General features: G+C 31.9%; 4 protein-coding genes across 4 annotated transcripts; 1 reads left to right on the top strand and 3 right to left on the bottom strand.

The window, feature by feature from the left end:
• Positions 1-9: 9 nt before the first annotated feature.
• On the bottom strand, positions 10-7,791 carry LOC125056366 (mRNA (2'-O-methyladenosine-N(6)-)-methyltransferase). Its single transcript, XM_047659406.1, has 7 exons — positions 6,498-7,791; positions 6,287-6,427; positions 5,520-5,696; positions 4,890-5,161; positions 3,235-3,445; positions 2,428-2,486; positions 10-1,655 (listed from the first exon to the last, which is right to left on the bottom strand). The coding sequence occupies exons 1-7, from the start codon at positions 7,425-7,427 to the stop codon at positions 1,439-1,441; spliced, it is 2,007 nt and encodes a 668-aa protein (XP_047515362.1). The 5' UTR covers positions 7,428-7,791; the 3' UTR covers positions 10-1,438.
• A 587-nt stretch (positions 7,792-8,378) lies between these two features.
• LOC125056364 (2-oxoglutarate and iron-dependent oxygenase JMJD4) lies at positions 8,379-9,835 on the top strand. Its single transcript, XM_047659404.1, has 2 exons — positions 8,379-9,043; positions 9,168-9,835. Exons 1-2 carry the CDS (start codon positions 8,523-8,525, stop codon positions 9,814-9,816), a joined length of 1,170 nt encoding a protein of 389 aa, XP_047515360.1. The 5' UTR covers positions 8,379-8,522; the 3' UTR covers positions 9,817-9,835.
• A 1,870-nt stretch (positions 9,836-11,705) lies between these two features.
• Positions 11,706-14,716, bottom strand: LOC125056867. The gene is made up of 5 exons (XM_047660185.1): positions 14,525-14,716; positions 13,910-14,093; positions 13,120-13,198; positions 12,606-12,807; positions 11,706-11,948 (listed from the first exon to the last, which is right to left on the bottom strand). Exons 1-5 carry the CDS (start codon positions 14,591-14,593, stop codon positions 11,739-11,741), a joined length of 744 nt encoding a protein of 247 aa, XP_047516141.1. The 5' UTR covers positions 14,594-14,716; the 3' UTR covers positions 11,706-11,738.
• A 59-nt stretch (positions 14,717-14,775) lies between these two features.
• LOC125056365 (MAPK regulated corepressor interacting protein 2) lies at positions 14,776-17,828 on the bottom strand. The gene is made up of 5 exons (XM_047659405.1): positions 17,661-17,828; positions 17,498-17,582; positions 17,141-17,250; positions 16,849-16,905; positions 14,776-16,636 (listed from the first exon to the last, which is right to left on the bottom strand). Exons 1-5 carry the CDS (start codon positions 17,710-17,712, stop codon positions 16,491-16,493), a joined length of 450 nt encoding a protein of 149 aa, XP_047515361.1. The 5' UTR covers positions 17,713-17,828; the 3' UTR covers positions 14,776-16,490.
• Positions 17,829-25,757: the final 7,929 nt, after the last annotated feature.

Below are 25,757 nucleotides of genomic sequence, written 5' to 3'. Positions count from 1 at the left end.
TAGTGAAAGTGAAAATAAAAGTGTATATATTTCAAAAAATATAATTAAACAATCAAAATATATCTTTAGAATTATACAACAGTGAAAAAGGGACTTAATAAAAAAGAACTTACAATAAGTTTGACAACTAAAGTAGAACTAAATCTATTTACAATGTCCATTTTATTTATTTACAGACTTATAAATGTATATAGAAAATTATTATGTAAAAGTAAAATATAATCTTAAATTGATTTATCTTTTGATTTTTATTTCATTAACTTTGTGATAGGAATATTTGTTATATGACAATATTTTGAATAAACAAAATATCCAACAAATTTCTGGAATAAATTCATTGAAACCCAGGCTATTAACTAAAAAAATTGGGTATAGAATCAGCACAAGACAAATCATACAAATGCTCACAAACCATATTGCATGCCACACAAAATCAGTGATTATATTTATGGACAAATGTGTTATATTATATTTAAAATAAATGAATTAAGCCTCAATTTTTTAAATTTTTACACTTCTTTATAACTGAGACATGCCTTAACATCACACATTAAAAAATACCCCCCACTTAATAAAGCAAAACATCACATGTACTATTTTCCTCTATAATGATTCTATTATAGATAATTGCAGTTTGTTGTGCAATTGCATTAATTACATGACCATTATATTAAAAATACTATAGTAATTATTTAACCATCTTTGAATACACTTATTTTAGTTTCTTTTTAACATGGCTTTGAGTGTAAAAATTGGAACAATTTGTATAATAAAACATTTTTAATCTATATATCAATATCGCTTTCATTATGTAGTCTGTTTTGTCATTTTTATGAGAAGGTAAAATAGTACTCTTAAATGTTTTTTTTTAACATTTTGTATTTTATGCATTTTACAGTATTCTTAATGGAAATCATATTTATTAATATATATGTTTTTATTTGTTGTAAAGTTAGATATAGTAGGTTGTGGTCTTTGTATCTTGTCGTCTTCTATGTCTTCTCTGAATTCATGGCATTTTATGGTCTATTTGTAATCAATATACTTGCGTAGTATATTGATGGTAAAATATGTAAAATACGTATTACAATACGATTATTCGATTGAAAATACGTTTTGCATAGGAAACAACGGATAGTGGTAATTATTAACGATGTTTTGAATACATAGGACCTTAGTCTACCCGCATCATTTATAAAAACTAAATCAGTCTAATTAAATTATTTTACTTTTGTCATGGAAAGAGAAAAAGTTTTAATTATAACCTTGATAAAGTATAGATGAATGAATAGTTTTAAATATAGAAAATTATAAGAGCCGGGTTAAATGAGCAGTGGCTATTTGATAAATATGTTGAAAAAGTAAATACATTTAAAGAACAGAATATTCTAGATAAAACAGAGATTGATTTAGTTTTTATAAAGTTCTATTTGTGTACCTATGGTCGTTTATCCGGCGCTGGTGTGTCAGTTTCGGGAGTGGGTGCTGGAACAGCTGGAGGATTATCTTCAGGCGATCGTAATTTAGCTCTGGGCCTCCAGGCGTCCAGTAGAGCCTCTACTCTGTCCTCAGTGGGGCCCCATCGAGCGAAACCGGCTGCGTTTTGAAGCCACACTACTACGGTCCCACCACCCCAACGGAAGTATATCTCGTTTCTGAAATTACAAAACATTCTTCATTCATTTATTCAATAACAACATATGTAAAAGCATTAAGGTTTTATGATAGGGGAGAGGTTTTAAGATATAAGTTTTTGACAAACTGTCAAGGTTGTCAAAATCTATATATATAAAAATGAATTGCTGTTCGTAAGTCTCGCTAAAACTCGAGAAAGGCTGGACCGATTTGGCTAATTTTGATCTTGAAATATTTGTGGAAGGTCAGGGAAGGTTTATACGATGGGAAACGTAAATAACAATCAAAGAAAAATACTAAAATCGACAATTGAATTTTACAATAAAAACACTTTCTTAGTTGGGAAATTGGACGTCTTTTTAGAAATAAAAAATTGTCACTTGGTTGTCATTTATTTGTATATTCTTTCAGAAATATGTGTTTCATAGTATTAGTATGTAGTTTGCTGTATGAGGTCCGATATCTTTGGTTTTTTTTTAAGTTTTGACACAAATAGATGTTGGTGAAACAAAGTTCACAGGGTCATCTAGTATATTATAATATTTAATAATAAATAAAACACTTAACTAAAATTTGACATTATGCATGCTGATTTGAAATGGTTGATATGTACTACTATTAAGAAAAATATTTATATAATGACAACTATATTACTAGGAATTCCGCAGCTATATTCATACTTTAATTTTTCAGTTAGCAAGATTACAGTTTTAGCAGTAATTTAAATATTTAGATTTAAAAAGTATTTCGTTTGGGTTCTAAAAAAAGGTTTGTTGATTAAGCTATACTTACTTCGGAAGCAAATGTTGAAAACCGTGACGATACTCATGTTCAAATGCAGGAATAACGACCTGAAATGATATTCTATCGTTTAGGAAATGTTAAAGGTAGACCTATTAACAAAAGCACTCATACACTAGTAGACGTAAAAAGTAATAGTTTTAATGTGGACCTACAGCCATGAAGGAACACTCATTTAAGATCAGGGATGTATTGAAGAGTCTCATTTTATGAATAAAAAATTATTATACTCATCCAACTAGATTTACCAAATTTTCATAAAACGCAAGTATTGTCTTTCTTAGTAAATACGAGACAAAATGCGTTTATTGACACAAAAACAAAAATTACGAGATAAAATGCGTCCATGCGTCATACTCGTGAACGGGTGCTACTTGTGGTGATTGGTCGAACTTGAATTCGTGTATGCGGTGATGTTAGTTATTTCGACTATGTATTTGCGTGTTGTTCCCACGAGAATGTAAGTGCATGCTCCTATTTCACCATGCCTACTGCTGATAGAGGAAAAAAATCTTTGTTTTTAATAGTTTTAATTAAAAAAAAAAAAAACATTGTGTAAAACAAAAAAAATATATATTAAAAGATTAAAAAGAGTGGCGGAGAGTTTATTTCCAGTTCTTCTCGTCCGTTCTACGCCTTTGATTTGAGAACTGGCAGTAAATGTAAAATTAGAAGCATTTAGCATTTAATATGTATTTCTTTATTCGTTCATAAATGTACATTGTGCAATAAATCCACGTTAAAAACACTTATTTTCTTGGTTTATCCGAATAAATAGTTTAACAACATTAAACAAACCTGTTTCCTTTTAAAATGGCTGGCCTGCAATTTGTGTAAGGCATGAGTGGGTCTATCTGGCCACTCCGGCAAGAAGACCACGAAACTTAGTGGTTCAGCCGAGTCCTGTAATAGCCTCTCCATATGCCTTAACGCAGCCTCAAGCAAAGGCTCACAGTGGGGCGGATGCGCAACCAACGACCCCGATACAGGTCGGAGCTCGAGAAATGGCCTGCGATGTCCGAAAACATTAATCGCCTAGGATTCTACCATGTGTTTACCAAAGTATATACAGTGTAAAGTCTATATAACGACACTGAAGGGACTGTGCATTTTATGGCGTTATAAAGAGTTGTCGTTAAATGGAAAGAAGAAAAATCAGAATTAGAAAAAGAAAAAGTTTATTTCAGACTAGTGTTAGTTATTTACATAATTTTTTTTTACGAAGGACGTTTTAGGAAGTTCGTCGTTAAATCGAGGTAGGTTACATGGAGTTTACACTGTATTTGAATGTGGTTACGAAAACAGAAAATTTCTATACAAATATTTGACTTGAGCTGTCAACACTGAGGTCGTGCGTTCGAATCATGGCTTACACCATTGGACTTTTCATTTTGAGTGCGCAATTAATAGTCGATCGTATGGTGAAGGCAAACATAGCGAGAAAACCGGAATGCCCTGAACCACGTTTGTATTACGAATACTTAGTACAAAAAAATAAAATAACGCGTTTCGCTTGTTTTCTATTGGCCGAACGGCACGTTTTTGTTCGGAATAGACGCTGACGAATCGCAATCGAAAAAGTATTTATTTTTTAGTACAGCAGGCAAGAATAATTAAATTAGAGTACAGTCAAAACCGTTTATAACGACATCGTTTACAACGACCTATAGGTTATTACAACCAGATTGTATGGTCCCGTCCGAATCCCTAGTAAACTATTCAGTAAAGAAACCGCTTATAACAACATCGGATACAACGACATATCGCTTACAACGGCGAAAGTTTATCGATATTCATCGGCTATAACGACCAACCGCTTCTTGTCTCAGCAAAACAAAACAATACAAACGATTTTAAATCTTTAAATATAATTTTAAATATTTAGGCATATAAAATTTGTTGCCTTTAACCAACAGTTTGATACTGGTGATACTCATACCTTGAGGAGTATGAAACGTAAAATGCAAAAAATCAGACTGACTGATTACTTTTGTACCTAATTACTTCGTAATAAATATTTTTGTTTCTTTTTTGACTCGTTTACATATTATAATATTAACATGTCATATTATAACCCATACTTATCTATTCTAGATCGATAACTATGTACATACATATGTACTGTACTTGTGTATATGACATTGCTTATAACGACTATCGGATATAACGTCGGCAACTATACGGTCCCTTCAATGTCGTTATAACCGGTTTTGACTGTATTTAAAAATCAAATTTCTATGCATTGTAAAATGCACCATAACATAAAGTTAAAGTATATGTGTTCATACAATAGCCTGCATAAATCTTTTTGAAGCCACTCCCAATTTGAAAGAAAAATGTATTAAATAATAGAATCACATTTCTGCATTTCATACATCATTTTGTTTAGTCTTTTTATTTATTATATAATTATTGATTTTTTTTCAGTAATCGAACCCATTTACCAGACTCACCCTCTCGATCCAAAATACGAGTCGGTATCGGCGAACGCAGAGCAATACTGTCTAAAATAACAGTCTAATGGACTCGCGAAGCATTCAAAAGTGACTCCAAAGCATCTCTGGAGGCACTCAAGTACTGGAACAGGTGCCGACATTTGTGCCAAGTGCGAATCACCTCCCCCTGCCCCCACCCAAGCCGCATATCGTCTAAGTAAACACCATACGCGCGATAAAAATAATTCGAACTTCTTATCGTCGAAACAGCTGTATCGGTATAGATGTTCCTGAAAGAGGTTTTATAATGCATTCTTTTTGTCGTTCTGTTTTAACCTAGTAATTTTCAAAATGGTGTTTCGATAATTAAATTATAATAACGTTGCCCATATTTTTCTGTTCGCTTTGACGACTTATTTCCCCATGATTTATTTCCTTACACAAATATTATTAAAAAAAAAAACAAAATATAGGTTCGTCAAATATAAGGAAATGCTTCTGAACATGGTTCAAAACTTTGAAGTGGTTTGAAATTGTATTGAGGCTTTAACTAATAAAAAAATTAGATTTTTTTTAAATCTGTAATTTGTAATCATCTTTCACAATTGTTTGCATAATATAACGCTTTATATTTTTAAATATACATACCAATTTCTGTAAATAGGTAGCGTTAAGGACTTGCGTCTCTCCAAGGTACCGCAGTAATACCTGATCGCGGTCAATGAAATGTTCTACTATTGGCGGCCTGGGTGCCGGTAACGCGAATTGTACTGGATAACACCACACTTTACGAAGAGCAGCTTGCTGGAGTGGAGCTGGCATTTCCTGGAATAAATATCTTTTATCATAGAACCGTGGAATGGTTTTAATTTTGAAACTCAGTCTTAATCTACATTAAAAGCCACGAAATCCTTTTTTTTATTAATTGTTTGAATTGGATAATGTGTAGGTATTTATAGGTCCACAAATTTTTCGAAAACTAAGTCATATAATTATAATATCAGGTTTGTTCAAAATCAGTTCAGTAGTTTATGTGATGCATATTTCTGGCGGTGTCTCTTCTTTTTATTATTTACCTATTTAAATAATATCTTTAATATTTCTTCCTATTCAGTTAACAGATATAAATGTTGAGTTGGATTAATTCTTTTTTTATTAATTTAGAATTAAAATTAATCTTAGTTTAAGTTGTCATGACTGACAACACATAGATTGTCCCAAGACATTAGCTAGTTCGTCCTGAGAAACTTGTCTTGTTACTCTAATGTATTAAAAAAACATTTTATGATTCAGAACTCCAATTGGGTTTATTATTTTTAGCCTATTCTGTAAAACTTTGAAACATAAGGATCAAACTGGAATCTTATAAGAGTTTTGTTTGATTAATACAGGATATCTTTTAAGAATACTATTACCTGAATTCCATTTTCTTTTAGGAGAACACTGTGCTTTTCTCTTATTTTTCTTGCATATTCTGCAGATAAATGATAAATTTTAAGGCAAATTCCTTCCACTGAAGCTTTTGCTGTTTCTGCCAAGTGAGGCTGACATTGTCGCTGAAAATATCAATTGATTAAGAAACTGAACAGATAAGAGGAAGATAATTTGTTGAAAAAAATGTCATACTCTTAAATGTGCTAAGCGATCTTGAAAATCATCATAAGTAGCACCAACAGTACGCCGGAGCCATTGAAATGTATCTTCTGCATTCCATTTAACCACCTTTCTACTTTCTGGAGATGCATTCCTTGATTCTATCATTTTCTTTGCAGCTTCCGCATAACGAGATAGCTGTTTTCTTGCATCTCCAGTAAATTTTGGGTGAGTTAACTTTATTGGTATATCATTCATAATTTCTTCATACATAGATCTTGATATTTCTGGAAAACAGTGGCTTGGCAACAGTGGATCAGAACCTCCCTGATCATTCACTTTTCTCTCCATTAACCAACGGTTAAATGATTCTTTTGGTGCATCTATACTTTCTCTTGTATGACAAAGTTCTTGATAGCATTGCCTTAATTTATTAGCAAGTGTAAACCTAAAGCCTTCAACTTCTGGATGAGGATGAGGACAAATTGTAGGAGGGCGTTCATAGATTACAACATTGGTTGGTACCTCAATATCCCATGGACCAGAAAGAACAAATTTTTTAGGGGGAGGGCCATTATCTTCTGAGGGTCTTCGTTTACTAGCACTTGGAGTCATATTCCCTGGATTTGGGGGACCTGTGTGACATATTCCCAAAGGGTCTGTTATGGGATCAAAGTCTCTTTTAACAGCTGGTAATTCCCACATAGATTCACCAGAAATTTTATTCCAAAAGTATGGTCTGTTTTCTCTTTTAGACCAATACTTTCGCCAGCCTTGTTGGATGAGATCAGGATGCAAGTCTGCAGCAAGATGTGGCGCCAAAGGTGCTGGAGCTCCCGGTGTTTGTGGAGTTTCTCCACTTCCACCGGGTGAAGACTGAATCTCAGGAGATGAGTCGCTCTGACCTGCACCACTTTCCCATGTGGAAGATCCAGCCACAACTTTGTCTCGGACATCGTTCATATCGATGAAATTGTATAAAAAATTCTTTGTAAAACCTTATATGATAGGGTCTCTTATTTATATCGACGATTTCTAACTTACGTACTTATTATTTTCTAGCTAAAATTGTCATTTCTGTACAATTATATTTTTGTTAGAATACATAGTATTGTTACCGCCAAGATAATCAACGGAGCTTAACACGCTAACATTAGTGAAACTCATGATTATATAAATTTTAAATGGAGAAAAAACACATTTTAGAAATTATTAAGCACAGAAACACTAAAAGTATTAGAAAACACTTTAAAACATCGAAATGTTTTATTAAAAAATTGGCTGGCGTAGCTCCCCAAGCACTCTCTAGACACAGATTAAATATGGAAAATACATACAGAAACTGAAGAAGAATGCACCTAAACAAAGACCTTAATTTAACAGACTATAGAATATCTTTTACTATCCGAAGCTAACATAATAATTGATCTGTTCCTACCAATATTTCTTTACTTCTTCGAGATTATATTAAATCCCCTTGTATATAGTATTATAAGTATGTTTATTGTTAATAATAACATTAAACTATAATTTTGATTTATTTTTGGAAATTTAATGCGTTTTCAATCAATTATGTTATGTCGCGATTAGTTTCCTTCGTTTTTTATTATTCATAAACTGTAAATAATTAAAACAGCGAATTATAAAAATCTTATACTTGACGCTGGCTAATGCACAAACCGAGTCAAAGCCATAAAGAGAAAAAAAGAAAAAAAAAACATAATTGATGACATTGAGCATTGACGTCATCCACAAATCAAGTAGAGGTTTCACTTTCAGTTTTCACTTCTCACACATGCTTCTGATATGAGTTCTGACATCTAATGTCTTCTTAGCAGCCGGACGCAGTCTGTGATTTCTCTGTTTAAATTTTACGTTTTAAATTTCAGCAAAATTATAACATTATAATTATATTATACAACATTCTACTTCTTATTTTCAAAGTATTAATTCATACTGCGTAATAATGCCTATGCATATAGGCGCACTATATTACCTATAGTAAATGTATATTTATTGGAAAAGTTCAAATAGTCAGCCCTTCAGCAATTAGAAGTCATGGTTGAAATAGAGACATTAGATGTAAGTTTTGTTGAACTTCCAGCTATTGATAAGGTTGAAATGGAAATTCGAATTATAAATGATGGTGAAATGGTTTACGAGGATTTTTATAAAAACTTTATGTTAAACAACTCTCCATGTGTAATAAAAAATGTTTGTGGAAATTGGAAAGCATACAATGAGTGGGTTCTAAATAATAGAATAAACTGTAAATATTTCATACAAAATTATGGCGAATTTGAAGTTCCTATCTCAGATTGTGAAAAAATTGACTACAATGCTCAGTGTAAATTCACTATGGAAGTTAAAGAATTTATGGAATATTTAAAACATAACAATAAAGAAAAACTCTTGTATCTAAAAGATTGGCATTTAAAAGCCAAATTAAAGGAAATGAATTTAAGAAATGATTTCTACAAGGTTCCTGAATATTTTGCCTCTGATTGGCTTAATGAATATGCAGAAGATAATGGAGAGGATGATTTTCAGTTTGTTTACATTGGCCCAAAAGATTCATGGTAAGTTAGTATGTGAAAATGTAAGTCATTTAGCCAATTCATAAATTTTAAAACTTTTATTTAATATGTTTAATACATACATTTTGCTATAAAATAATACATTCCACTTTTTTACCTGTTGCAGGACACCATTGCATGCTGATGTATACACATCATATAGCTGGTCTGTTAATATTGTTGGAAAAAAGAAATGGGTATTATTCCCACCAGGTGAAGAAGAAAAACTCAGGGACTCTCTTGGAAACTTGCCATTACTATTCAAAAAGGAAAATTATGAAAATATCAGATATTCAGAAGTTATTCAAGAAAGTGGTGATGCTATATTTGTTCCAACTGGTTGGCATCATCAAGTTGTTAATTTATATGACACAATTTCTATTAACCACAATTTCATTAATTCCTGTAATATAGAAAAGGTTTGGAATGCCTTACAAAAGAATTTGAGTGATGTTGAAAAAGAAATTGAGGAATTCAAAGATAGCCCTGAATACTTAAAACAATGTCAACTAATTTTAAAATCTATATTTGGTATGAATTTTAAATCTTTTGTGAAATTAATTATGCACATAGCTGAAAAGAGGTTGAATCAAATAAATAGTATGCCATTTACAGTATTTGATTCATATAATTTTGGTAATAACCATATAATGTTTGATTTACACATTTTGTATAAAATTTTTAATCTAGTAGAAAACCATGCATTATTTAATAATAGTTTAATAGGAAATATAATATCACAATTTCATGATATTAAAGATAGGATGACAAAATAAATAAAAGATAAGTTATAAATATTAGTTCTGATTTTACAATATGAATGGAAATTGAGAAATTATTAATTAATATTATACTTATATTCTGTTGGTATTTCTTTGACAAATATTTTAAAAGGCTCTCAAATATTTTCTATTGTGAATGATGTTGTTTTGTTGATGTTAAACCAAACTTTTTGGTTTCCTTTTTATATTAAAATAAAGCAAATATAAAAGCAGTTGTTGAAGGACTTTACTATAGAAAAAAACTATCAATAAAAGATGTACAAACTTATTTAAAAATGTATTTTTCAACATTCATTCATAAATATTAGACTTCATTTGAATGTTTTCTAAAAATGACAAATTGCATTTTCTTACCTGAAAATAAATACGATATTATCCAACTACTAATAATAATTTTTTGTAAAGATCTTCTTTTCAAAAACTAGAGAACAGATTTTGTACAGCTTTCATCCATAGGCGATGAAGGAAGGTTAAGATTTATTATTTTATGGTTTTACGTAATTTTACTGAAGTATAATAATTATTATTGTTGAACATTAAATATCTTACCAAAATACACAAATTCCACGCGGGCGGAGCTAGGTAGTTCATTAATTTTAAGCATTCTTCTATAATAACGAACATTCTTGTTTTGTATTTTTATATAGTAAAATATTTTTAAAATTTTAGTTGCCTGCCCTATTATTGCACTAAATCATTTGCATAAAATAAATACTCCTTGTTGAGACATACGGAGATTATTTAAAATCATCAATGTAATGTAAATGTAATGGAATAGCGAAGTTTCCGTCACGGTCCGTTTAGCAAATTTATAGTTTAACCTTATGCCCGCCTTCCACTGCGAGCGGAACGGATCCATTACGGACTCCGCTATACTCGTAACGATGATTTTCATACATGTGTTTCCACCAAAACGGGACGAGCGGAGCGGAGTGGGCGAGTTGAAAGAGTCACATACGAGGTTAGCGAGTTCTCCACGGACTCCGTACGAAACTCGATGAACTAGTTTTATTATATTTCTAATAATTACTTCCACTGCAAAAGAGTAAAGCAGAGCGGAGCAAGCGAGTTAAGCGGAGTCCGCTGCGTACCTATGCTCTTGAAAACTAGTTTTGAACGGAGTCGCCTTGCAAATCGTTGTACATTCGTAATAAATCTCCTTTTGCAGTACCTTTTCCTCGAATGTGATTATTGATCCAAAATCTTGATTTGCGCCGGATATGCTTCTTTTTATAGTAATACATTAGTATGATTTTATTTACCATATTAATATCATCTTCACTAGAAGAATCTGACATAGTGAAATTCACAAAAACGTCTTGATACTATGAAGGGCTGCCCAATACTGGACAGCTCCCCGCTCGCAAAAGGACGCACAGCCTCGCTGAATGGAGCGAGAACTAGGCAGAAAATGAACGGAGTAGTCGTTCATTTCCCGCTCCGCCTAGTTGAGCTCGTTGTCAGTGGAAGGCGAAATGAATTATTTAAAAAACTCTTTCTTAGTGAAAGGCAAAAACTATTATCGTTTCAAACTCCGTTCCGCCGGTCAACTATTTCTCGCTCAACACTTACGCAGTGGAAGGCGGGCATTAGTGCTGAAACTTTGCCTAAAATATTTGTGAGAAATTTTACAGCAGTGTGCTTATAAAATAATATTTATATATTTGTTTCGTATGTGTATTTTGATAATGGCTTATACAATACTACCTACTAGAAATAGGTTTTGGCTTAAAGTTCAGAGGCGTGAATTAAATACGTCGTCAATGATAGCGACTTTAGTCCTTCAAGAAAAGAGCGTATCAATTAAAAGGCCACGGTCTTCTGGCAGTGCGAGTGTCCATTGGCAGCGGTATCACTTAACATCAGGTGAGCCTCATGCCCGTATATGAGGCAAACTTTCTATAAAAAAGGAGATACTAAACGAACAGACTCTTCATTTGTTTAGTATCTTCTTCACTGTAATAAAGACGAAGTAAGACCTCTTCCACAAGTAGCGATAGCGAAACGTTGTCTTCATGACAATTATTTAACTGGTCATCGAGTTCAAGCCGCGCTCTTTCCGCTGTTCTAACAACATCTTCTATACGCTGCTTCAATTGTTCTATGCGATGCTCGAACCACTCCTTCTGTGTTGAATCAGAACATGAGATAAGCACAACTGCATATTAAGAAATTTACAGGTATATAGGTATTAGATATAATTTAGTCCATTGAAATGTTACAATTTGAGGGCTAAACTGAACATTTGTTAGAGGACGCAATTTTATTTATGGAATATGTAGAGTAAACAAGTAAAATTGTTGGAATTGAACAAAAATTTTCGAAAATCTGATCATAAAAGTAATGTAAAAATGTTGTTTTGACCGGCTTGTCATGAGGATTGACGAACCCAGTCAACTTTGGAGCGCTGTATCAGCGTTTTTCCAAGATGGCGGCCGGGGGACAAGAGCGCCAACCCCACAAACTTGGGTTTAAGCTTGTATTGACCCCCCCTACATGTTCTATAAATAAAATTGCGTCCTCTATCAAATGTTCAGCAAATGTAACATTTCAATGGACTAATTGATCTATTTACTGAATCTGTTTACTCGCTTAGTAGGGTATAATTAAATATTCAACGTTTATTTTATGCCTTTTTAACTGGACATTGGGAATCCAAACATCCGCGGTGAGAACAGGACCGACAGTTTCACCGTCAAGTTCCTAACTTAGTATTTAAATAAAATTACTTTGTTTTTTTACCACCCACAACAACAATCACAAATGATAGACAATCCAGTTACCTCTATAAGTTTTTTCTGTCTAAGCTTCATGTATTTTTCGCCAACCGCCAATAATGCTTTGTTAGCTTCAATAAGATTTGTATGGTTTCTTTTCATACGATTTCGTAATCTACTGATTGTTTCCTTGTGGGACGTTTCTAGATTACAACGTTCGTCATACTCGCGTAATAAAACATCATATCGCGCTGATAGTTCTTCATACCTAGAGTAAAAGATTTAGGTACGGGGTAACCCGTACTACTTAAGTAGGAACGAAGTCTGTAGGTATTATTTTAGTAGAACAAACAAATTTTCCAAAAAAAAAATTCTTTACTTATTTGAGTGGTGACTATGAGACTTCACGCTACAAGAAATACATTATTTTAAAGGTACCTAATGGTAAAAAAATATTAATTTACGATATGATTTGACTTTCAATCCGAAGTCACTTTACACACGAAAGTGATACGCAAAGAAGTATTATGTAATATGACTTAATAATGCTACTCTGAAAGTTCTGATAACTTTCACTCACTGATATTTGAGACAGACAACGTTCATAGAGGCCCAATCATTCGCCAAGTCTTCTGAGCTTCTTGATGATGCACATTTTTCTAAAAAAATTAACACCGTATTACACGTAGTAGAAACGTTAATAGTATTAAATTTTAGTCTTTATTATTCTCGGTTAGACCGTAATAGCATTTACTTACAATAAATCACCGGGCTCTGGTAACGTTTAAAAGCGGGCATTAACCAAAATCACTCATCGTTGATTTGATTTTATCTATGTATGTGATGTTTGAATTAAAAGTAACAAATATGTTTTGATCTTCATCTAATATATAAAATTCTCGTGTCACTGCAGCTAATCTCCTCGGAAACGGCTTGACTGATTCTCATGAAATTTTGTGTGCATATTGGGTATGTCTGAGAATAGGACATCTTTTTTCATCCCCCTAAATGTTAAGTGTAGTCCACCGCTAATTTTTATTTTTATTTTTAGATAAATTTAATTTTTTTATGATACATTAAAAATACATACAACCCCTAATTTTCACCCCCACGATCAACCCCTATTTTTTATTATAAATGATATACATGGCAAAACGACGTCTGCCGGATCAGGTAGTATTCATATAGTTTTAATAGTTGACTATAGTAAAAAGCACAATATAAACAAAATAAATTCCTCGATACAAAAATAAACACAAAGTCACCTCTATCTTTTGCCTAATTAAATTTATTCAATCATGGCGAGTATTATGGAGCCAAAAGACGAGTGGCGTAAGTGTGTCTAAATTTATTTAAAAAACGTAATTTACCTGAAGAATCGTTTTTATTTGAGAAGACATACTGCTCATTGGCTGTGTGAAAATGTTTACACTGACACTTTAACAACTGGTCTTCGTAGTTTTGAGTCTTTTTCAGACTTCTCTCAAGACTACATAAAATATTTTTAGCATTTAAAACTCCATTGAGAAAATTATCGCATGTTGCGGCAGGTTGCTGAAAAAGATATTACTATAGGTTTTAGACTATGGGCAGTATTACTTAGCATCAGATGAGCCTCCAGATTCCCTACAAAAATGTTATTAGCTTATATGAAGCGAATGACAGTTTTCCTAGCCATTTTACACAATACAAAATTCTGCATGAAAGAATAAAAATCATTTATGATGCCTCTCGCTTACTAGGTATTGAATATATATATATTACGCTCGAAACAAGTCGAGCTTTGTATGTAATAGTCTTAGTAGGTATAGTAGTTTGTTATTCTTGCATAGGCCAAAGAAAATATTAATATTTTTCGGACAGCATAAATTCGTGTTAGTAAAAATATTTTGTGCAACGCTTTTGAGTAATCTTTTTCTTAACACGTTTCGTAAAGACACCAACTACAGTAAATAAATATGCCAATGTTCCATAGAAACACTTACTTTATTTATTTCTACATATTTGAAGTTTTCCGGTGAAAATAAGTTATTACCATAATAATTTTGATGCATAATTAATAATCTTGAAATTAGCTTCTCCGTATAATTATGATTGACGCAAAATGACGTTTAATCAAAAAGCAAAGAGAAATGATAACAGAGAAAAAAATGCAAAGTAAATTATAATCTGTGTTTGTGAAAACTTTTTATTAGTCCCGGGCCCCAATTTTATTTAAAATAAAAAATATACCATAAAAGTTGTCAATAAAAGTTTATTCAACTACAACAAAAGGCATAACAATTATAACTAAATCAGTCTAAAAATATTCTACATCTCACTACATTTCATATAAATCATCTAAAAAGGACAACTCTACATATGGTGTAATTGCACAAAATGAAACTTAATTAAAACATCATCAAAAAGCAAATTTTCCTATTTTTGGTACATGATTCACAGGCATTTTAAAATATGCATAAAATTAAACATATATAGCATAATTGCAAATGAAACAATATATTGTTACAATATACTAAATAACCGCAACCTATAGACCAATACTCCTAAGATTTGTCTTGATTAAACCAAAAAAATATGGAAGACATTGATCGCTTTAACTTTTTTTTGTATAATTGTTAAACACTTACCAGCAGTAAGGGATTTGGTTAATTTTGATCAACAAATACTACATAAACTATGTAACTATATATAGAAATAAAAAAGAAAACTTAAGTCACTAATCAGTGTTTACAGTATAGAACACAAGTAATAACGAACCTTAAATAGGCACCTTTTGTAAAAAAAAATTGTATAATATACTAATAATAGTAATTAGATTCTAAATGTGATGTTGCGTATATTACAAAAATTAATTCTTTCTAAAGCTAACGGTGAAAACATAAATTTATAACCTGTCCTGCGAGGCAACCAAATAATACATTTTTTTAATGAAAGTAGAATGATAAAATAATTGGAACCTGTTTTTATAAACCTCTGATTTCTAAAGAGACAACAGTATGGTTTCTGGAGATAAAAACTTGGGTTTGATTTAACAATTTTATTTCAACTAACATTTAAAATTTACTTAAACATATTTTAAGATGTGATAACGATTTATTCAAGAATGTTTTTTACCAAAGCTTTGCCAAATGATAGGTTGGAAAATTTACCAAGATTATACAAAGAGATTTCTACCAATTAAGTTAACAAACTTAATGATAATTCATTAAGTTTGTCTTGAATAAGATACATATTTTATTGTGAGGATACAGTCTCTGTTAATCTAGTTAAACTAATTTCTTATGCAACTAGTAACTGGTTATATTAAACTCTATTTAACAGTAGCGAGGCACTTCTTTGGAAAGCTTTAGATATGTTGTGCAAACTAATGTATGTTCTTTTGTAAATTAATTCATCAAGCCAGCTTCGGCAGGTACAAAAACATGTAACAATAAACAATATATTACAGATAAAAAAGTTTAAAAGATAAAATCTGTACAGGAACTGATCACGATAATGCAATCTTATAGAATATTGGATCAAAAATGGAAAAAAAATGTTGAGCTTTGGAAAATTTTCATCTTAAGATAGTGTTACCTACTGAGATCCACAATCAAATGTAGATTACTAAATTTACAAATGCACATATTTAAAATATATCTGCAAATTTTTAGATCCTGCAATGTGATATCAATCTTTGAGATAAATTCTCAACCAACATTGATACAAAAATATATGGCATTCTTTGGTTTGTCTGATGTGATTTGTTTAAATATAAAATTTGATTAAAACAGCATTTTAGATAGATTTAAAATGTAAATATATAGCCCTATAAGATCCCGAATAATTACATTTCTCACAGTACAGTTTGCTTAATACAAGAAATGTAAAAATATATAAATAATTCAGTAAACTACACTTGACTGTGACTTACGCTACCGAAGATTTTTATTTAAATCAGGTCTTGTTTCATAGGGAGTTTGTGATGTTTTGGAATAGTCTCTTGCCCCACCATGCCTCAAGGTCGAAAGGCTTGAAATCTTGAAGAACTGGGCGTGGTTCATCGTCTTGATAATATAGGCTTGTAGATGGGGCAGGTGATGAACTGCCTGAACCTTAAAATAATTTAAATATTTTCTTTGGTGAGACGTGGGTATTTAAGCAAACAGTGTCTAAGATTTTCCAGCCTATAATTTTTCAGTTAGTTAGTTATAGATTGTTATTATGAATATGATTATTATTTACATTTAGCTGATATTTCATACAGCTTCCAGTAATTGGGAAGCTAAACTAAGCTGTCAGGATTCCTTATAAGGTAAACACTCACCTATTGTACTTGTAGGGGTTGTTGGTTCACTATCAAAGTTTGCTGTTTGAGTCCAAGCTGGAATAATATATTACATTTTATGCATTTGCCTTATCATAAATAGTACAAAAATCCCAATAGATATTCAAATATATTTTTTGGTGATTTAACCTCTATACCGTCTCCACTAAATGTTTTTTCATAAACAAGTCACATAGGACCTGGCAATCAAACCCAAATTACCTATGTCACAACTAGCAGTCTAAGAGATGCATAATATGATATTAGGTATTATTATGTTGTGTTTACTTACTTTCATTTATGTATCTTATCATTTCTTCATGTTGAGGAGTCAAAACACTGTGTTGTATTCTTTGATGTACTGTTTTCTTTCCATTGGAATGAAAAATTGGCTTAGGCATACTGAAATAGAGGATTTGAAGTGATACTTATATTTTATTATAAAAATTATAAGTTCTCAAGCATTATTATAAAAAATATTTGTGGGGTATTATTATTGTATTTGCGTCACTGTTAAGAATAAAATGTTTTTTTCATTCCATAAACAAACGTGATAATATCGGCGAAGGTTATGTAAAGAACTGTGGTGAAATAACTTATACCATTCAAATTGCATCATAGTTAATTCACTTCAACAAGCTTCACTCACCTAATAATTTCATCATTATCAGAATCAGAAGACTTCCTATTATAATCCTTTCGGCTATCCAAACGTTCCAAATTCTGTGAAAGACCTATTTAAAATAAATAATATTTTTTTAGATATTGAAAGGTTAGATAAACATCTTAACTTCTCACTCTCAAAAGTATACCTCTTCTTGTTTTGGCAACAATCTTGCTAGGTCCCTTGGATACAGTATACATTTTAATTTACCAAAAATTTATAAAAAAATTATATAAATTTATAAAATTGTTAAATTAGGGCTGCCGATCGACCGCTGATGGAGTTCATGTGACAACTGACGTTATGTATAATTTTTTATGAAATCACTTTGACTTAGCATTTTGACAGTTATTGTCTCATCATGGCAATGTCAGTAAGAAACAGATAATTAAACTTAAAAATACTAAACTGTTTTATAACCACGTTAAACCACGGTAAAATTTTTACGGGTAAAATGCAATAATAAAAATATTAGCGTCACAAAGTTGTGCAGCGTTTTTGTCGAAGAAAGGGATAGAGCGATTGAGAGAGAGAGAGAGAAGAGCGAATTACCTAATAGAAATTCTATTTTAAAAATTAAAATTTCATAAAGAGAATTTTTGAAATATTAGTATTTTATATTTTATGCAAAAATAAATTATTGAAATCTCAAATGACGAATTGTAAAATGCCACGTGTTGGCGAAGATAAATTAAACAAAATATATAATTTGTACACATTAATTTTCGACACTTTTAATATTTTAATGACAATTAAATTCATGAAATTCCTAACATATTATCTTCCTTTTTCCCTCCCTCTAAGTCTCGGAAATCTTATTTTTAAGATTTGTATAAATATGAACAAGATTAAATAAATTAAAAGATTAGTTTGCCAAAGAAGTTCCACTTCTGACATGTGTACCTTGTAAGCACGCACTTTTTTTTATGACGCACTGTACCTATTAATAATAACTCATTTAGAGTTTGATTTCTTTGACTACAAATTTTACTTATACAGAGTGGAGAAAGGCAGCTGCTGCTCGTCCTCCGACCTAAAGGGAGAATCTTCCACCAGACTAATCATTGCAATCCCGCGCCCAGAAGGCCACTGTAAGGCGGCTGCAAGTTCAAGAAGTACTACTATATAGCCATGGCGGTTGGAATAACTTTGTTAGCACCTTTCAGTATCGCAACATCATATATACGATTACAGCAGCAAACATCAACGAGATAAGGATTCTACAATTTTTATCAATTAATAATCACCACAGTGTATATATAATTTGCGGTAGCAATTAGTTAAAGCGTTGACAAAAATAAAATTTAGTGTCCTAAAAATGAAAAATCAACTTTTGCGTTTTATTATCTGTCTACGTAGTACATTACCTAGCACAAATAAAACACATTCAAAAATATTATTTTGGAAACAACTTATTTCAAAGGCGAAAACGTCTTTTCATAATAGTTGCTTTTATTCAAAATACGTATCCATACAGTATGTACACGTGGAATAAAGAGCAGTTGCTGCTTCCCCCGTCTTGTGTAGAGAAAAAAGCCACTACCTTCAGTCTTTTAATGTGCTAGCAATGTCCCACAGATCATAGACCTAGATATCCTCAAGTACGTACGTCTTTTTAAGCCTCTATGTACAACAAAGGATTTTTCTTCTTTTTTCTTGAAAAATAATAACAAAATAATTCACTACTAATAGATGTGTTTGTTACTGAGTCACTGCGGCAATGTTATACTACTTCCTTTTTCCATTGAATGAATATTCAATCATATGAACATATATTAGCGTGATTATTTCCGATTAAATTGTAAACAAATTATGAAAAACTCGGCTTTGTATGGAAGAGTTGCGTTATTTCCGTCAATTACATGAAGCGACGACAAAATTGTCGTGACGTGAATTAATAAGTCATGCAACCATAATTTAAAAGGCAAGTGCTTCCTGTGGTACTTAATATATAATTCTAATTTCTTTTTTAGTTTTTACATAAATGGATCAATAAGCAAAAGAAATTATAACCAAAAAAAGGGTGTGTGTACTTATGTACGCGCGTAAGAAGTTATACTTCTTTGGCATTATTAAAAATAGTTTTTGATTGCATGCAAATAATTAATTACAATTAAATAATCAAAGACTGGAAAAGGAGTCATTATATCTAGTCAATAAAGTTCAGTTTACATTTGAAAAATTACATAAATAAATATTTATTATTATTCTCTTACATTAAGTGTAACATAAATTCTGTTATTATTCGAATGTTGTTTTTAAATTATGTTCAATGCCTTAGAATCTTCCGTGGGCAACTTCATTCTGTTAATTTTGTGTCCCTGTCCGTGATGAAAGGCCAATTGTTCTTTCACTACCTTCTCGTCTGCTATGAAAATTAATTAGCAAAATAAACATACAATGTTTATGTTTACTATGCTGCTTTATAACTTAATTCTTTGTATGTTGTAAGTTCCATCAATCATCATTCTGATATTTTTTTGGCTTGCTGGTCTCAGGGCCTTCGGCTTAGATTCAGAAGCGAGACTATCTCAAAAATCCAATGCATTTTTGACGTACGGGTCTAAAATCGCAGAAGATACAAGCTTCTTCTAATGCCCGTTCTTAATTCTAATGAACTTTGCTACTAATTCATTTGTAGGCGCATTTAAAATAATCTTCATCTTCAGATTAATCAAAACGCATTATTACCTACATCAATTAAAAATGCCATAAAAGTTAGCCATAAGAGCTTTGGCCTTCCAAATCCCGAATATTATAGATAACTTTTTGGTAGGGGAGCCCAAGAGGGGATTTCGGGATTTACTAAAGCGCGGCAGATTAATATATAGGGGGATACCTTGTACCCGGTTAAGTACCTCCACAAAATATGAGGCCCATATATAAGGCCGCCCGTGAAGGAGACAGGATCAGATTAGTAAAAAAAAATTGACCATCAGAAATTCCCGAGCGCGTCAGATTAAGGTAGGGTGAGTTAATTACATCCTAAAAAGTGTATATTCCACTAATCTGACAATTTGAGAGTGACGGAAAAAAAGGGGAGGGCAACAAAGTTGTAAAAAAAACCGTCATCTCGACATTCTCGAGCGTAGCTAATTTTTTTTTTATTTTGAAGGAAATAATTCAAGAATAATGAAAAATATATAATCTGACGATTTCCGCAAGCCGAAATAACAAAAAATCGTCGATAAAGTTAAATGCGTGCAGCTGCGTGATGCCTTCATTTTCTTTAACCGATCGGAATCTACTAAACGGCGTTCGAAATATTTCCCTCAAAATTACATTTCCTGTGAATTTGAACCGATTCGGACCGATAGATTTTGAGAAATTTTGAAAAATCTTAAAAAAATAAGAATTTTTTTTTAAAGTGGTTTCTTTATTGATCAACTTCAAAAACTAATCCGCCTTTGAGCTTGAAAAACCACGTCGACCGCCACCAAGCTCGTCAAAAGCGGTTGATTAGTTCGAGAGATATCGTGAACGAAAGAAACCCGAAAAAGTGTTTTTTCGGGATTACTCCGAAATTTGTGGTTCTATCAATTAAAATTTATGATGATGATAAAACTGCGTCGAATGCCGCCAACCGCGTGAAAATTGCTTGATCCATTCAAAAGTTATTGCGGTTTGAAAATTCCAAAAATAGTGTTCTATGAAAATTCTATCAGACTTTCGAGCTGGGAGAGCTCAAATGCATAGACATGTTATTTCTTTGAACTCAGCGAGCTCAAAATATCAATTTTAAGCGCCCAGGAATGGAAGTAGCGGGAAGTTGCAGGAATGGCCCTTTCGGTGAATCGTTTTTCTAAATTTTTTTTGTCAGATCAGGCGAATCCCTCTAGATAATCGTCAGATTATGAGACAGTACGTTTAGAACATAAAGATGAACCACATATATCTTAATCTGACGCGCTTGAGTATTTCAAAATTGGTTTTTTTTGGTGCACTTAACACTCCCTTAGAAAATCTGACGCGCTCGATAAATTTTTTTTTTCATTTTCAACCCTTAAATACAACCACCCGCATCATGCAAACGATCAGATTAACATACGTACATTATTAAAAATACGTTGGGCATAGATGCTATCAATATCTGACGCGCTCGAGGATGTCCATGCAACAGTTTTTTTTTACATATTTAACTATCTATAGCCGCTTCCCCCACCGATGAAAAGGAATTTATCATATAACATTTTTTTCTTCTTTTTATCTAAGCTTTGCATCCCAATAGGTCTCTACGACGCTCGAGTAAATCCCCATTTAGCATCGTGGGCTCCCCTACCATTATAATAAACGCCTAATCTCATGTGGAACGATTTTAAACATGTCAAATTTCTTATAGAAAACCAAGAATCGTTTAAATGTTATGAAATAAATGTAATTACGGTCGTAAAAATCATTTATTAACGTAATTTTTAATGCTTATTAATTACAATTAGATATAATAAGTCGTGAAACCCTGCAAAGAGGGTGAACCTAATGCGGCCAGTTCTCTTAACAAAAGGTAATGTAAAAAAGTAGAAAGAATATCTATATATAGATGCATTTAATTCACATTAAATTTAATTTTGTGATCATCTGAGGCAAAAATTCTGTCCAAAAGCTCTTAACGCGCAATAATTTGATAACATATTATATGGTTATAACTAATAGATGCAGATGATTCATTTATGGGCAGTTATCAAAAGTATATAATTTAATAAATCATACAGCTTTCATCTAATCATTCTGTGTTTTTGAATCTGACATTTTCGCCGCAAAACGTACCCGGACGCGAATAAAAAAAATCCAGTGGCGCTACAACATATTTAGGTCTGGGCCTCAGATTTCTGTACACACACTCCGTCCATTTTTTGGGTCCAAGGCAAGCCGGTTTTCTCACGTTGTTTTCCTTCACCGTTCGAGCGAATGTTAAATGCGCACATAGACAGAAAGTCCATTGGTGCACAGCCGGGGTTCAAACCTACGACCTCAAGGATGACAGTCACACGCTGAAGCTAAGCCAACACTGCTCTTCCGGACTAGAATAAGTGCATTTATTGACATTGATATGTTCGCTGAGAGTGTGGTGACAGCAAGGAAAGCTTTAACACAAAATTATTTTAACCTTGATGAATGAAATGCATTGAGATTTAGATTCTGTTTTTTCTTTTTTGTATTACAAACTAAAAATATTTGGCATGTTTACCTTCTTGTTGTATAAAAAAAAACTATATGTGAAGATTTTTAATTGGCCCATAATGATATATATATATATATATATATATAGTTATATCAATCCGTCAATTGTTGATCATGCGTGCTATATCGCGAGCACTTTGTTGATCCGAAAACCTTTGTTGATCCGGGTGGTTTTTGTTGATCCAATATAATATTTTTCATACAAATGTGGTTCCGACCGGATCAACGATTTACTCCGTTGAAGTTTAGGAAACGCAACCGAAATGTTGATCCAATATACAAATCCACTCCGATAGTTGTTGATCCGATTCAAATGGGCCAATCAGAAGTCAGCAAGTCCTCCTACTGGACTTACCTAAGGTATTTGGATGGTTTAATTATTATTTCAAGACCACCTAATCAGTAACTTTTCTTTATTTATTCAGTTTTTATGTTTATAGGTATGATATATATTTATGGTAAGGAAATTTATGACGACACGCGCTTGTCGCTTACCCGATGTTGAGCTTCGTGGCCAGCTGCATGCATGCCAGCAGCTCCATGTCATACAGAATATGTGATATTGTATTGCACTCAGTAACCCTGAGATATAAGATCTAGAGTCTCGATATTACTCCGCAAATAATGCCCTTCATCCCGGGACACCGTAGCGTTGTTAAGCTACCGCTTGGCCGTTGATTAACTGACAAAAGTCTGGCCTTTCCTCAGACTGGCCTTCGCAACAGTCCTACCAATACTCGATATAGTCTTATATAATTACAATTTCTAATTGTTATTATAATGTTTAAGTGGCATGGTTACATATATTAATTAAAGTGATAATTTAGAAAGGCAAAAAATGATCTTATCGCATCATATCAAAGTTGAGTTTGGATGACATTTAGAAAAAAACATTTGTTATCAATCATATTTTTTTTATTAAATAAAATCTTTAATACGTTAGACATTACTAACATTTACAAAATAATTTTGAAAATAAAACAACATAAGTAACATTTCGTTTATAGGTACTTAATCGACAATTCTAACATTTATATCAAACATTATAATTAGCCAGATAATAAGAAAAAATATGTTCTCAATATTTTTATGAATAATATAACTTAAAAAACATGTTCAAAATATTTATAATCAGTCACTCAAAGATTATAATTATTAACAGGTAGAAAAAAAATCACATACCAAATATTCTTACTACCCATTCAATAGTATATAGTCAGGTACTATCACTAAACCACTAACATTAAGGAGACATTACATGTGCCCTTGTTATGAGATCTATTATTATACATAATATATTAATTATATATTATAATAATTACTATTAATATTATGAGGAACTTGTCGTGTGACACAGAATCTTCATTAAAATATATTTACTTTTTTTTTATAAATATTGTTAACATACTTGTTAAGTTGCATCCAAGTCTTATTTTGAAGAATAGGTTCTTTATTTAAAACTTCCATACATTTGTTTTTGCCTGGATTTATCTTTTTATTTATGTATGATTGGAAATATTTTTTGACTAATTGTATCCGACCACTTTCTATGGCTGTTTTTTTTTCGTTTCTGAATTGGATTATCACTATCACTATCGCTTAAACTTGGGCATTTTATTTTTGTCTTTCTGTTATTTGGTTTAATATTGATATTTTTATTTTTAGAATCTTTATGATATATATTATTTTCTTTGGCTCGTCTATTTTTACTTCGTTTCTGAATCTGTTTATCATCATCAACATCGCTTTCACTTGTACTACTTTACCATTTTCTTTTCGTGTTGCTTCTGTTTGGCTTAATTTTGGGGTCTTTATTTTTAGGATCTTGGTTGTAATGATTGTCTTGTTTTTTATCGTTTACTTCATTATAGTCTCCAATTTATATATCGTGTTTTTATTGACTGTTTCTGGTGTTTCGATAGATATTTTAGGGTTTGTAAGTAAGATGTTAGATTGGTCGCTTTCTATTGCCGAATTTTTTGAAAATGGCGTCTCTTCCTCAAAGTTTTTAGTTTCTTGGTATGATTGAGACCTAATCGTTTCTTTTATGTTACTCTTCTTCTCCATTAATGTATTTTCATATTCTAAGAGTTGAGATCCTACAACAGCTTTTTGGAGTACCTGCATAGGCAATCTATAATTTTGTGCATGAACTGATATATTATGCCCTAGAAATCCTGCCAATTGCTCAGTATAATGATCATTTTGTTTAGAATGAATTTGGGACATTGTAGCAATATGATGTCTCATTCCGGTTGATGTAATCATCTCGGGGCGTTTCAAATTACACTGTTTTTTAATCATATCTAAACACTTACCGCCCTCAAAAGGTTCTTGTGTACCAGGTCTTGGAAATAAATATTGGTTGGAGCTTGGCATTTTTAAATCTTCACGGCAAGCTATTTTTAAATCTATGTTTTCTCGCATTATTTTTGTTAGTTTAGTTAGTTTGACCATGCCTGTTTGTTCATTAAAGCCACACATTTCTTTTATGGCACTTACAAATGTTTCATATTTTTTAGGATCAATTGCGTCAGTGAGATTTTCAATAGTTGTGTCTTTTTTCCGCAATAAAATTAAAAGAGTAGCTAAATCTCTCATTTTGGAGCAAATAGCTTCATGACTTCGTCGTTCTTTTTTCTTCTTCAAGAGACGAGCACCGTATGCTATGATAAATGGATAATTTTTAACTACTAATGAAATTTCATCAGAACGAATATGCGACAGTATTTTTTCTTTTAGCTCAATCGAAGCGTTCGCCGTATTGGGAACGATTGTTAAGCTGTGATTAAACAATGCTTTTCTTTTAAGTGACGGAAGAACATGTTCAGAAGCTTTACAATTTCTTAAATGTCTGAAAAATGAAGATCTTTTAAATGTACCCAAGCATGTTTTACAAGTAGCGTAAGTTGACGGACTAGAGGTACCCTGGTTGCTTCGTTTTGATGGTAATAAGGTTAAATGAGCGTCCCGATCAAAGCTATTAGAATTGTTTAAAAAAATTCCCTTGTTTCTCAATTTATCTGTAATTTTTTGTAGTTTAAGCTTTCGTATTTTAGGGTCTGTA

This window comes from Pieris napi, chromosome 15, assembly GCF_905475465.1.
Source record: "Pieris napi chromosome 15, ilPieNapi1.2, whole genome shotgun sequence".
Classification (NCBI taxonomy): Eukaryota; Metazoa; Arthropoda; class Insecta; order Lepidoptera; family Pieridae; genus Pieris; species Pieris napi.
The sequence above is the reverse complement of the archived record's forward strand: the minus strand, read 5'-3'. Positions and strand labels throughout refer to the sequence as shown.